The sequence below is a fragment of the Argentina silus genome, assembly GCF_951799395.1.
Source record: "Argentina silus genome assembly, chromosome: 7".
NCBI classification, from domain to species: Eukaryota; Metazoa; Chordata; class Actinopteri; order Argentiniformes; family Argentinidae; genus Argentina; species Argentina silus.
Genome location: NC_139661.1, coordinates 20677102 through 20688400, shown reverse-complemented (window position 1 = coordinate 20688400; position 11299 = coordinate 20677102). Strand labels below are relative to the sequence as shown.

Sequence of the window (11299 nt, the reverse complement as noted above, 5' to 3'; positions counted from 1 at the left end):
TCCAGACAGACAGACAGACAGACAGACAGACAGACAGAGACATAGACACAGACAGATATTCTTGGGTGTTTTGGGTGATTTGGTAATGCTTAGAATGAGTTTATTCTTAATGAGTTGATTCCGTTGGTCAAATGATGGAAAATAAGGAAAAATAGATTATCATAATTGCATTGAAAAATGCGAATTCAATTTTGTCATACTAACTTTTCGCCACAAAACAAACAGACTTATTCTTATTCTTAGTCTCTCTCTCTGTCTCTATCTCTATCTCACTGGCACGCACACACGCACACACACACACACACACACACACACACACACACACACACACACACACACACACACACACACACACACACACACACACACACATATTTGAAATGCAAAACCACCAGGGCCAAACCAACCCTTGGTTGTGGTAGTCAGATTGGACAGCGGTGGTGCTTCAAGGCCTGACTGACTGATTGTCTGGGGGAGTGGTGCACCACAGGGTTGACGCTATGCTTTTGTTTTGGCAGCAACCTCTGTGGAAAAGCATTAACAACACACTCACAACCACCTCTCTGACTGGCCAAGCCTCTGACTGGCCAAACCTGGAGGGCTGTTAAACTGTGAAGGTTTATGTAAATAATGAGATCAATTGGCTGGTGTGATGTTGCTGGAGATCATGCTAACTGACAATGTCATACGGGCTGTGCTCATCCTCCAGGTGTTGGAGAGCTTTAAGATCATGGACTACAGCCTGCTGCTGGGGGTCCATGTGCTGGACCAGAGCCCGAAGGAGGGGGGCGAGACGGGCCAGGCAGGGGGCGATGGGAAGAGGCCCGTGGGCCAGAGGGTCCTCTACTCCACCGCCATGGAGTCTATCCAGGGGGACGGCAAGGCCGCCGAGGCCCTCACCACAGACGACACGTGAGTGGGCCGAGCTGGGACACACACACACACACACACACACACACACACACACACACACACACACACACACACACACACAGGGGTCTATACATCTAAATGTATATGTACTGTATGTAGACACACACACACACACACACACACAGGGGTCTATACATCTAAATGTATATGTACTGTATGTAGACACACACACACACAGACACGCACACACACACACACACACACACACACACACACACACACACACAGGGGTCTATACATATAGACATGTATATGTACTGTATGTAGACACACACACACACACACACACACACACACACACACACACACACACACACAGGGGTCTATACATCTAAATGTATATGTACTGTATGTAGACACACACACACACAGACGCGCACACACACACACACACGCACACACACACACACACACACACACACACACACACACACACACACATAATTAGCCCTATTCATCACTTTTGGAACATCTTGTGACTTCTCTGAAATGCTTTGAAGCCTAGAAGTGAAGAGTCGGAGCCCTTGTAGACTATCCCTACTGACCCCGTTCTGTCTCTGAACCTATTTATACTGCTCTGTTGTTTCAGGATGGGTGGCATTCCTGCCAAATCACACAAAGACGAGAAGATGCTTATTTTCCTGGGCATAATTGACATTCTACAGTCCTACAGGTACACCCTGAGATAATCATGTATACATGACATAACATCACATGTACTGTAGACATACACAGCATGACATAACATGACATGTACTGTAGACATACACATCATGACATAACATCACATGTACTGTAGACATACACATCATGACATAACATGACATAAAGTGATACATGTCAGAACATGACATAACATGACATAAAGTGATACATGTCAGAACACGACATAAACAGGTAAATCATGAGACACCTCATCGTTTGTATTCCGATGGGCACTTGCGGCTACAGCAAAATACTATCTCCGTTGACTTGACTTGATTGACAGACATCACAGATGTTAAAATAAAATAAACTAGCCTTTTGGTAAATAAGGAACGTTCTATGTACAGTATCTGTCTTCGTTATTCTCTCTCGGGAACCATTGATTTTCTGTCCTTGTGTGGACAGAGTGAGATAAGCGTTTAACATCATTGGTATGGCAAACCTCCAGGCCTAATATTCTGAAAGACGGAAATTGGCTTAATAATGCTTATCCACTGTCACTATCCCAGCATGCAGCTGACCGCAGGGCCCGTCACTGTCACCATGGTGGGGGACGTTATGTAATAAAGACAATGTAATGGAAAGCTCCAGTTTGTTTTCAGTTCATCTTTTCATCTTAATCCATCGGCCCGCCCACTCCCTGCCTGCTGCAGTCCATAGATCCATACAGTAGATGGGAAATGGAACTTGAAAGAGAACGAATTATGTAACATTAAACTTGTACTATTACTGTATTTCCTATCCTATTGTGTTTGGTGCCAAAGGGAAACATCTCAGGTGTATGTGTGTGCAGGTGCGTGTGTGTGTATGTGTGTGTGCGTGCATGCACGTGTGTGTGTGTGTGTGTGTGCGTGCACGTGCATGCGTGCGTGTGTGTGTGCGTGCACATGCGTGTGTGTGTGCATGAGTGCGTGTGTGTGTGTGTGTGTGTGCGTGCACGTGTGTGTGTGCGTGTGTGTGTGTGTGTTGCACAACCAGACATGTTTGTGACAAGGTCTTCTGTTTCTACCCGTCAGGTTCATTAAGAAGTTGGAACACTCGTGGAAAGCCCTCGTCTACGACGGGGTAAGTCGATATACCGCAAATCTGATACTTGTGCCCTTATGAATACACGGCATTCATCGGTCACACTCTTATTGATCTAGAAATCCCCTCTCTGATAAAAGCCTCCATTGTCTGTCTTCCATCCTCAGGACTCTGTCTCTGTGCACCGGCCCGGTTTCTATGCCAACCGATTCCTCAAGTTCATGAGCACGCGGGTGTTCCGCAAGACTCAGAGTAAGTTTGGCTGGGCGGGTCGGACTGCCTTCTACGTATGCGTGTGTGTGTGTACAGTACCAGTCAAACGTTGGGACGCACTTTCTCATTCGATGGTTTTTCTTTATTTTTTATTATTTTCTACATTGTAGATTAATATTGAAGACATCAAAACTATGAAGGAACACATACAGTACCAGTCAAAAGTTTGGACACACCTTGCCAAGAGTGTGCAAAGCTGTCATCAAAGCAAAAGGTGGCTACTTTGAATGTAGAAAATAATAATAATAAAGAAAAACCACTGAATGAGAAGGTGTGTCCAAACTTTTGACTGGTACTGTATACAGTATAAGGACCACGGTGACCAGGGGTTGATACCCGCTCCAGATAACTCTTTTCCTACAGTATCTAGCCTTAGTAGCCTTCTCTCAAGATATCTGGGTTGTGTGGCAATAAAGAGGATCTTGTATCTTTTACTTCCTACTGTCTCAATAAATGCGAACAAATATGAAAGGAGGGTGGAATTCCACTTTATAAAAAAATAAGAGGTGCAGGTTGTTGTCGCTTATGCCCGCATGAGAGACCTGTATTTACACAGAGGCTTTGTCCTGACACACATGCTAGGCATGTTAATACACAACAAGGGCAGTGAGAATCATAGTGGTGGTGTATGGAGGTAGATAAATAGGGTAAGCCGGTAACCACTTCAATGTGGCACAATTTAGCGAATGCCGTAAGTCGTTGGCAATTACATGGCTGTGTAAGGGGACTTAGGATACAATAGCCAGTGAGATCTCCTTGCGGATATCAGCTGATCTTGAATAGAGCTAAGTGAATGGATATTATGATGTTATGACATTACGAACATCAGCTGATCTTGAATATCAGCTGTATGTATGGACATTCTTTAGACTATTATGTTCCAGTAATTTCCTGGTCTAAGGTAGGGGACATTATTTGTGGTGGTATTTTCTAATCTCTAATGTCACATGATGAGCGGTGGTGTATGTGTCTCTTCTGTGAGCCAAGCCAGTGATTGTGAGTTACCAGGTTACCAGTACCAGGAAGCTATGCAAAACTGGTTGGTTATGTGAATCCAGTGACACACACGCAAATGTCATGGTTAAAGTACTTCTCAGTGAAAACTTCTAAACACATGCACACACGCACGCACGCACACACACACACACACACACACACACACACACACACACACACAGACACACAGGGGTCTATACATATAGACATGTATATGTACTGTATGTAGACACACACACACACACACACACACACACACACACACACACACACACACACACACACACACACACACACACACACTTCTAGTTTTTCTTTTGTCTCTGCCCGCCCTAGCTTGCTAACAGTAGGTTTGATTTATGGCCAGGCCAGCCTCCCCTCCCCCTCCCCCTCCCCCTCCCCCCCGAGTGGGAAATATTTCGGGACATACATGCTGTATCCAAGGATTTCATCCCTCTCGGTTCAGTGCTTTGGAATATTTAATGTGAACATCAAATACAAAGAGTTACGCAACCGCTTGGAACCCTTGAGATAATTAAGATGGCTTCTGTGATGATTCAGGGATTTAGATGGGGAGGGGGGGGGGGGGGTAGAGGTTTTCATTTCATGCACGGCTTGGAAGGCAGAATGGAATGACTTGGGGGTGGGGGTGGGAGGGAGGGGGGTGGGGGGAGGGGGGAGGCGTAATGATTATAATGCGTTAATAGTTTGATCATTTTGCTGCTAATTTGGACAGCTCTGAGCTCTGACCTTGATTATGCACGATAATGGTGCAATCAGGATAATCTGTTTCTCCTATCTTCCTAATCTTTCCCTCTCTCTCTCTCTCTCTCTCTCTCTCTATCTCTATGTCTACAGCGATCCGGTTCTCCCCCTCTAAGAGGGCACGTACGTCCATCCCGGCTCTGAAGTCGTCCTCCCAGGAGATCCTGTCGTCTCAGAATGAGGAGAAGAGTGAGGAGAGGAGGGACCGGCTGGGGGCAGCGCGCAGCCTGGCCAGCCTGGATGGACAAGGTACAGTACAGCCATCTGCCACCAGCGCGTAACACACCAACGTGAAACCATGTTCATCCCCCGTGAGATTGAGCACTCGGTATGGTATGGCTTTATGAATCCAATCTGGTTGGTTTTGTAGCCTATGGAGACTCCTACCACCTTGGGGCACCAAGGGGAGTAGCTTCAGGAATGACTTTTCTAGGATGTTCATGGCACTCTACTCCACAGAGATGGAAACAAATCTTCTTTCGAACGGATGGTTTATCATCGTTGTGAGATTCTGGTGCGGCAGGGTTGTCATCATTGTGATGTCATTACAGAGGTAGACACACTGATGTATTTCCCAATGGAGATGTGCCATCCCACCCATCTTCTCCGCTCCCAAACATGTCATATAAACCACAACTCATTTTTAAAGCATGTAAGGATCGATAGGGCTTTTTAGAACCACTTGGGCCACCATAAACATACTTCTATTAGGTCATAAAACACTGTCCTCTCGACCCCGCGGTTGGGGAGGAGCTGTCCCTGTGTAGATATATGGCCTCACCGGAAAGAAAACAGAGCCTATCCTGTTATTTACAGCCCTCCTAACTCACTATCAGTGTGTGTGTGTGTGTGTGTCTGTGTGCGTGCGTGCGGGTGTTGTTATGAGTGTTTTTTACATTATCAATGTAAGCCCCCCCCCCACCTCTCTCCCTCCCTGTCTCTCTCCCTCTTACGACACCCTCTCTCTCTCCCTCTTTATGACTGGGTTTGAATCAGGCTACTGTCCTTTCTGTGAAAGCAGTCAGTCAGTCAGTAAGTCAGTCAGTCACCCATTACACCATGGTGTAATATAAGAGCCTTCTGACCTTCCTGTGCTCTGACACTGCTCTGCTGTTAGCCAACACTAAAGAGGAAGAGATGAGGGTGTGGACCTGTGAAGGGATGATGGTGTGGACCTGTGAACACTTGGTTCATATTACAATAAATCCTTTTCACAACATCCTCTCATGCACTACATTATCTCATTATCAGTGACGTAACACCGTGAAGCAATTTAGATGCTTTCTGTTAATTGCCTCCTCTTGAAATCTATTAAACCTTTTTTTTTTTTTAGCAGCTCAGAGTCTAGTGAGTAAAATTGATTTTGAGAAGTAAAAGGTTAGGTGCACTGTGTATACAGTATATTTAGTTTGTGTGTTTCTAAATTAATTGAGAGGGTATTTTCCTTGCCATTGTGAATTGTGCTTACTCTTGGGGGTTTGCTCAATGGCTTTGCTGGCGAGCACTTTGTGATTACTGCGTTTATTAAATAAACTTAATGATTGATTGATCGATTGATCGACTGATCTATTGATTTAGAGCATCCTAGATTATGTCATAAGTGTGTTTATCTCTCATATATGAGAGATTGTGTGTGTGTGTGTGTGTGTGTGTGTGTGTGTGTGTGTATGTGTTTTTCTCAGTAAGGTCATACTGTAGGTGTGTGTTTGTGTGTGTGTTTCTGTCACTAAGGTCATAGGTGTGTGTGTGTGTGTGTGTGTGTGTGTGTGTGTGTGTGTGTGTGTGTGTGTGTGTGTGTGTGTGTGTGTGTGTGCGTGTGCTTCTCTCAGCAGTGTTTGGGTCCTACCTGCGTCCTGATCTCGTCCCGCCCACCTCGTCCTTCTACGAAGGCTCCTCTATGGGAACTATCTCCTCCTCCTCCATCTTTGTCAACCTGGAGACCCAGTCTGAGGACAGGTACGTCTGTCTGTCTGTCTGTCTGTCTGTCTGTCTGTCTGTCTGTCTGTCTGTCTGTCTGTCTGTCTGTCTGTCCCACATCCCTCTCCCTCTCTCCCTCCTCTCTCTCCCTCTCTCCCTCTCCCTCCTCCCTCCTCTCTCTCCCTCTCTCCCTCTCCCTCCTCCCTCCTCTCTCTCCCTCTCTCCCTCTCTCCCTCTCCCTCCTCCCTCCTCTCTCTCCCTCTCTCCCTCTCTCCCTCTCTCCCTCCTCCCTCCTCTCTCTCCCTCCTCCCTCCTCCCTCCTCTCTCTCCCTCCTCCCTCCTCTCTCTCCCTCTCTCCCTCTTCCTCCTCCCTCCTCTCTCTCCCTCCTCCCTCCTCTCTCTCCCTCCTCCCTCCTCCCTCCTCTGTACCTGACAGGATTAACACTTTCTGATGCTCCGCCATCTTTACTCAAGGTAGCTAAGCTAATCAATGACTGAGACAAGAGACACTAGCTAGGGCCCTATAGCTGCTGTTCACTCATGCCATATGCACTCCACTGGGGGAAGTATGCAAGGGTTTAGAATGTAGATGATAACGGGTTAGGATTGGGTAAATTAAAATGCCCTGAGATCTGACAGCAGGTGGAAAGCATGCGACTCCGCCTCCCGAACATCTGTCGCCTCCCACGCTACTGTCACTTGTTCTGTCACCTGACTGGTGACGAGCCGCATGGAATACGGGTCACTCATCAGCCGCTGGAAAAATAAAAACGCCTGCTGAGCAACATAAGTCATGTGTCTCTACTCTTATCTGGCCTGCCCCTCTCTCTCTCTCGCCCTACCTGTGTCTGTGTGGCCAGTAGTGTCAGGTTCTTACCTGGCCTTTGAGCCTCCATTGTGAGACCTGCCTGGTCTTGTCCCCTTCACAGTCACCTGCCTGCTGCCCTGAATTGTTCTATCAACGGTTTCATCAATATTTGACTAGAGGCTTTCAAAAGGCCTTATTTAGGGTCATTGTTTCGAAGAGGACATTTGGTACCTGGGTGGCTTTTGCTGTGTACTGTAGGTACATAATCCCTGTCATTCAGTAATAGGCGTGTGTGTGTGTGTGTGTGTGTGTGTGTGTGTGTGTGTGTGTGTGTGTGTGTGCGTGTGTGTGTGTGTGTGTCTGTGTTGAGTGTGTTTTTTTACCTTTAAGAGAGGGGTAGACGATCACATGTCATCAACTGGTAAACACATTCCTGAATTTAAGCAAAGTCAGGAGTCAGCTGACATGTATCAAGGAAATGGCCTTTTTCAGATTCAGTAAGCCCTGCCCCCTGCTGTTTAATTTGAAACATAACACCAGCACAAACATTCTCAAGTTTTCAAGGGCATTTCTCCCTGGATGGAACTGATCATTTGGAACTCTTTTTGGATTGACATATCCCAGTATGGGCCCCCTGCATTGAACTAAAACCTCCCAGTATTGCCTGTCCTAGATTCACTCCGTTTCCTTTGTTCTTCGACACAAGCTTCCCTGAGGAGACCTCCACTAGAGAGACATCAGACAGACTTGCTTTCTAAATCTTCTGTCTATCCCATGTGTGTTTGTCGACTTGCCGTACAGTTAGGCTGCTGCAATCTGTATATGTAATCTCATTTATATTGCACATTTGACCCAGTATGTGACGCAACAAATAAACAGGGCTATATTGCAAGCTATAGCCCAGACCTCAACCACAACACCAAAGGAGCAAGACCCATTAGTGGGACCAACATCACCCTTGTTTAATGAGGCCTCTTCTTCTTCTTCTTCTTCTTCTTCTTCTTCTTCTTCTTCTTCTTCTTCTTCCTGTCTCAGAGACGACATGGCGTCCAGCTCCACGTTCACCCTGGAAGACAGCGCCATCTGTCTGACGTCAGAGCAGAGCACAATGGACGTGGACATGGACAGAGACGATGGATCGGTTCTCGACATCTACTTAGTGAGTATAGGCTACTCACTTTGCCAGGCCTAGAATATTAGATGGAGATAGTCTTACATTACTTACATTTTCCTGGACACAGACTGTAGCCTACTCCTGGACTAGAATATCATTGGAGATGATCTATTGAACACTGGCCCTTCTCAATTGTTTCTAGTGTCCTCTCCTTCGCTTCCTACTCAAAAACACATTGGAGGAGAAGATCTAGTTCCTAGTCCATATTCCCCTCCAATGCTTTTTTGGGAAGGAATCGAGTGGAGGACAGAGGAGAGGACACGAGGAATCAAGTTTCTAAAAATTGAGAAAGGGCAACTTTATTCTAGAACTAGGCTTAGTTTGGGAAACTAGCCCCAAGTGTCCACTCCTCTCCTCCATCGGTGTTGATGTGAAGGAACTGGAAACGTGAAGGCCACTGCTACCTCAGAGCAGGGGAAGGAGAGGAAGGCCACTGCTACCTCAGAGCAGGGGAAGGAGAGGAAGGCCACTGCTACCTCAGAGCAGGGGAAGGAGAGGAAGGCCACTGCTACCTCAGAGCAGGGGAAGGAGAGGAAGGCGCTGTAGAAGACTATAGGGACGGATGCACCTAGTGTACATAGGGAAGGTGATCCTCACATACTCTACGTCTGTAGGCATTTACTAACACTGTCTCTCTCTCTCTCTCTCTCTCTCTCTCTCTCTCTCTCTTTGTTTCAGTGAGAGGAGCGGCTTTAGGACCACCATTTCCTCCGCCGTCTTACTCCAGTCAATCATCTGACAATCGCTACACTCCATTGGACAGAGCCAAGGGCCTTTGACTCCGCCCCCAGCGCTGCTAGATCCACTCTCTGCCACCTGTTGCCAAACATAAAGGACTGGGACGCTCACATCTGATAGATAACACAAAAAAAAAAGATACCAATAGAATCACAGTGATCGACGTTCATTGGAATCACATGACATTCCATATCTATTTGATCAACCAGACATAATCAAGTGTCGCTTTTTATAGCATGTCAAAGCAGTCCCACCAACTTTTTCTTTTGTAGAATATTTCTTTTTCATGGCCTATATAGTATATTATTATTATATATATATACATTTAGAAAAAATAAAGTATATATAGAAAATAAAAAAAGTATATATAGAAAATAGAAATATACATTTCTTTGAATGTTTTCATTTTCCTGCTGACCAGAAGCCTCTTAAAAGAGATTTAAAGTTATTGCACCTGCTTTGTTATAGCCGGTGGTTGGAAATAAGGATTGTTTACAGTGATGGCAAATGGCATCTTGGCAGCCTGCAGAAGTACGACGGCATCATGGAGAATGCATACTGTACACCACCAGTGCCGAGGCCAACGTGGAGCCAGGACTCATATCAAACTGTCTTAGAACAGACTCCTTATTCCTTCTGAAGTCACAGAGGCCAAACACTTCCAGGTTAACTGACTGGTGAGCTGTGTCAAAGGTGGGCGACCAACACCTGGGCTATTAACTCCAACCTGAACGGAATACTGTAGAAGAACACTTTGCGCAGGTGAAAGGCTGCTGGACATTGGTGATGTGAGGAGAGAGAGTCTGCATGATTGGATCTCCTGCTCCTTGGAGGAAGCACACATAATGGAAAAGACGATGATACAGTCGCTCCTGACAAAAAAAAAAATGGCACTTTGGATGTTAGTTATGATTTCTGTACGTAAGAACTATTTTTCTCGAAGAACGTTGGGTTTAGGTGGGTTTCCAAACCTAAACACAGTTTTGGATTAGTGAATATGCACATTTTTACATAATATGCACACCTCTGTAAGTCATTGCTAGCACATGTGGGTAGATGCTACCAGACAATGAAGGAGTTCTTGTAGATTTTGTTGTGATGCAGAGACTAGTTTTGTGGGGAGGGGAAGGGGGGTGGGTCATGGCTGAAAAATGCATTTTTTCTCAGGATATCCTTTGATACTGAACAAGCGTGTCCTCCTTATTGCAAAAAGCTAAGCAGTAGTAGCAGGTAGGCTTAAATTTCAACTGATAAACTGTTGAATGACACCTCATGCAGACCATATCAAACCTGTCTCTTTGAACTCCAAGATCACACCTGTGTCAGTTTTGAGACCATAATTTATTAAAGAAATCTCAATGAAATATACCGTTTGCTGAAGATGAAAAATATTTTAATCACTGAATGTAAAGACAATGTGTATTTATACATAGAGAGTCCTATGAATAAAGAAATAAACTGCTGAAATATGCCTGACATTTCTTTTTAATGTGAAATCTGTCTGTGCATATACTGAACTATTTGTGGGTTGTAGTATTCAGTACTGTTCCAATCCACTAATTACGAACTAATTAATGGATTGCTAATTATTCAAAGTTGTTTTCCAAATGTAGAAACTCATGAATGGGTTACATAATGACTGTATCCCAGTTCTCCACCATGTTCCCTGAAGTATACACTTATGTGAGTACTTACAATCAGGTACAGTACCAGTCAAAAGTTTGGACACGCCTTCTCATTCAATGGTTTTTCTTTATTTTTTATTATTTTCTACATTGTAGATTAATATTGAAGACATCAAAACTATGAAGGAACACATATGGAATTATGTAGTAAACAAAAAAAGTGTTAAACAAACCAGAATATGGTTTATATTTTAGATTCTTCAAAGTAGCCACCTTTTGCTTTGATGACAGCTTTGCACACTCTTGGCAAGGTGTGTCCAGACTTTTGACTGGTACTGT

The 11299-nt window shown here is 45.0% G+C and overlaps 1 protein-coding gene across 2 annotated transcripts in view; it reads left to right on the top strand.

Annotated features, from left to right (window-relative positions):
- The window catches only part of pip5k1bb (phosphatidylinositol-4-phosphate 5-kinase, type I, beta b), a 49127-nt gene extending 38321 nt beyond the window's left edge, over nt 1-10806 (top strand). Inside the window, exons 8-15 of one of the 2 annotated variants that reach the window (XM_083672977.1) lie at nt 710-912; nt 1523-1606; nt 2655-2703; nt 2832-2916; nt 4792-4947; nt 6531-6654; nt 8459-8582; nt 9276-10806. In XM_083672977.1, coding sequence (XP_083529103.1) covers nt 710-912; nt 1523-1606; nt 2655-2703; nt 2832-2916; nt 4792-4947; nt 6531-6654; nt 8459-8582; nt 9276-9278 — 828 coding nt within the window. In that variant the 3' untranslated portion in view covers nt 9279-10806. Of the gene's footprint in view, nt 1-709; nt 913-1522; nt 1607-2654; nt 2704-2831; nt 2917-4791; nt 4948-6527; nt 6655-8458; nt 8583-9275 lie in introns of both variants that reach the window. The other variant, XM_083672976.1, reaches the window with a different exon arrangement.
- Nucleotides 10807-11299: the final 493 nt, after the last annotated feature.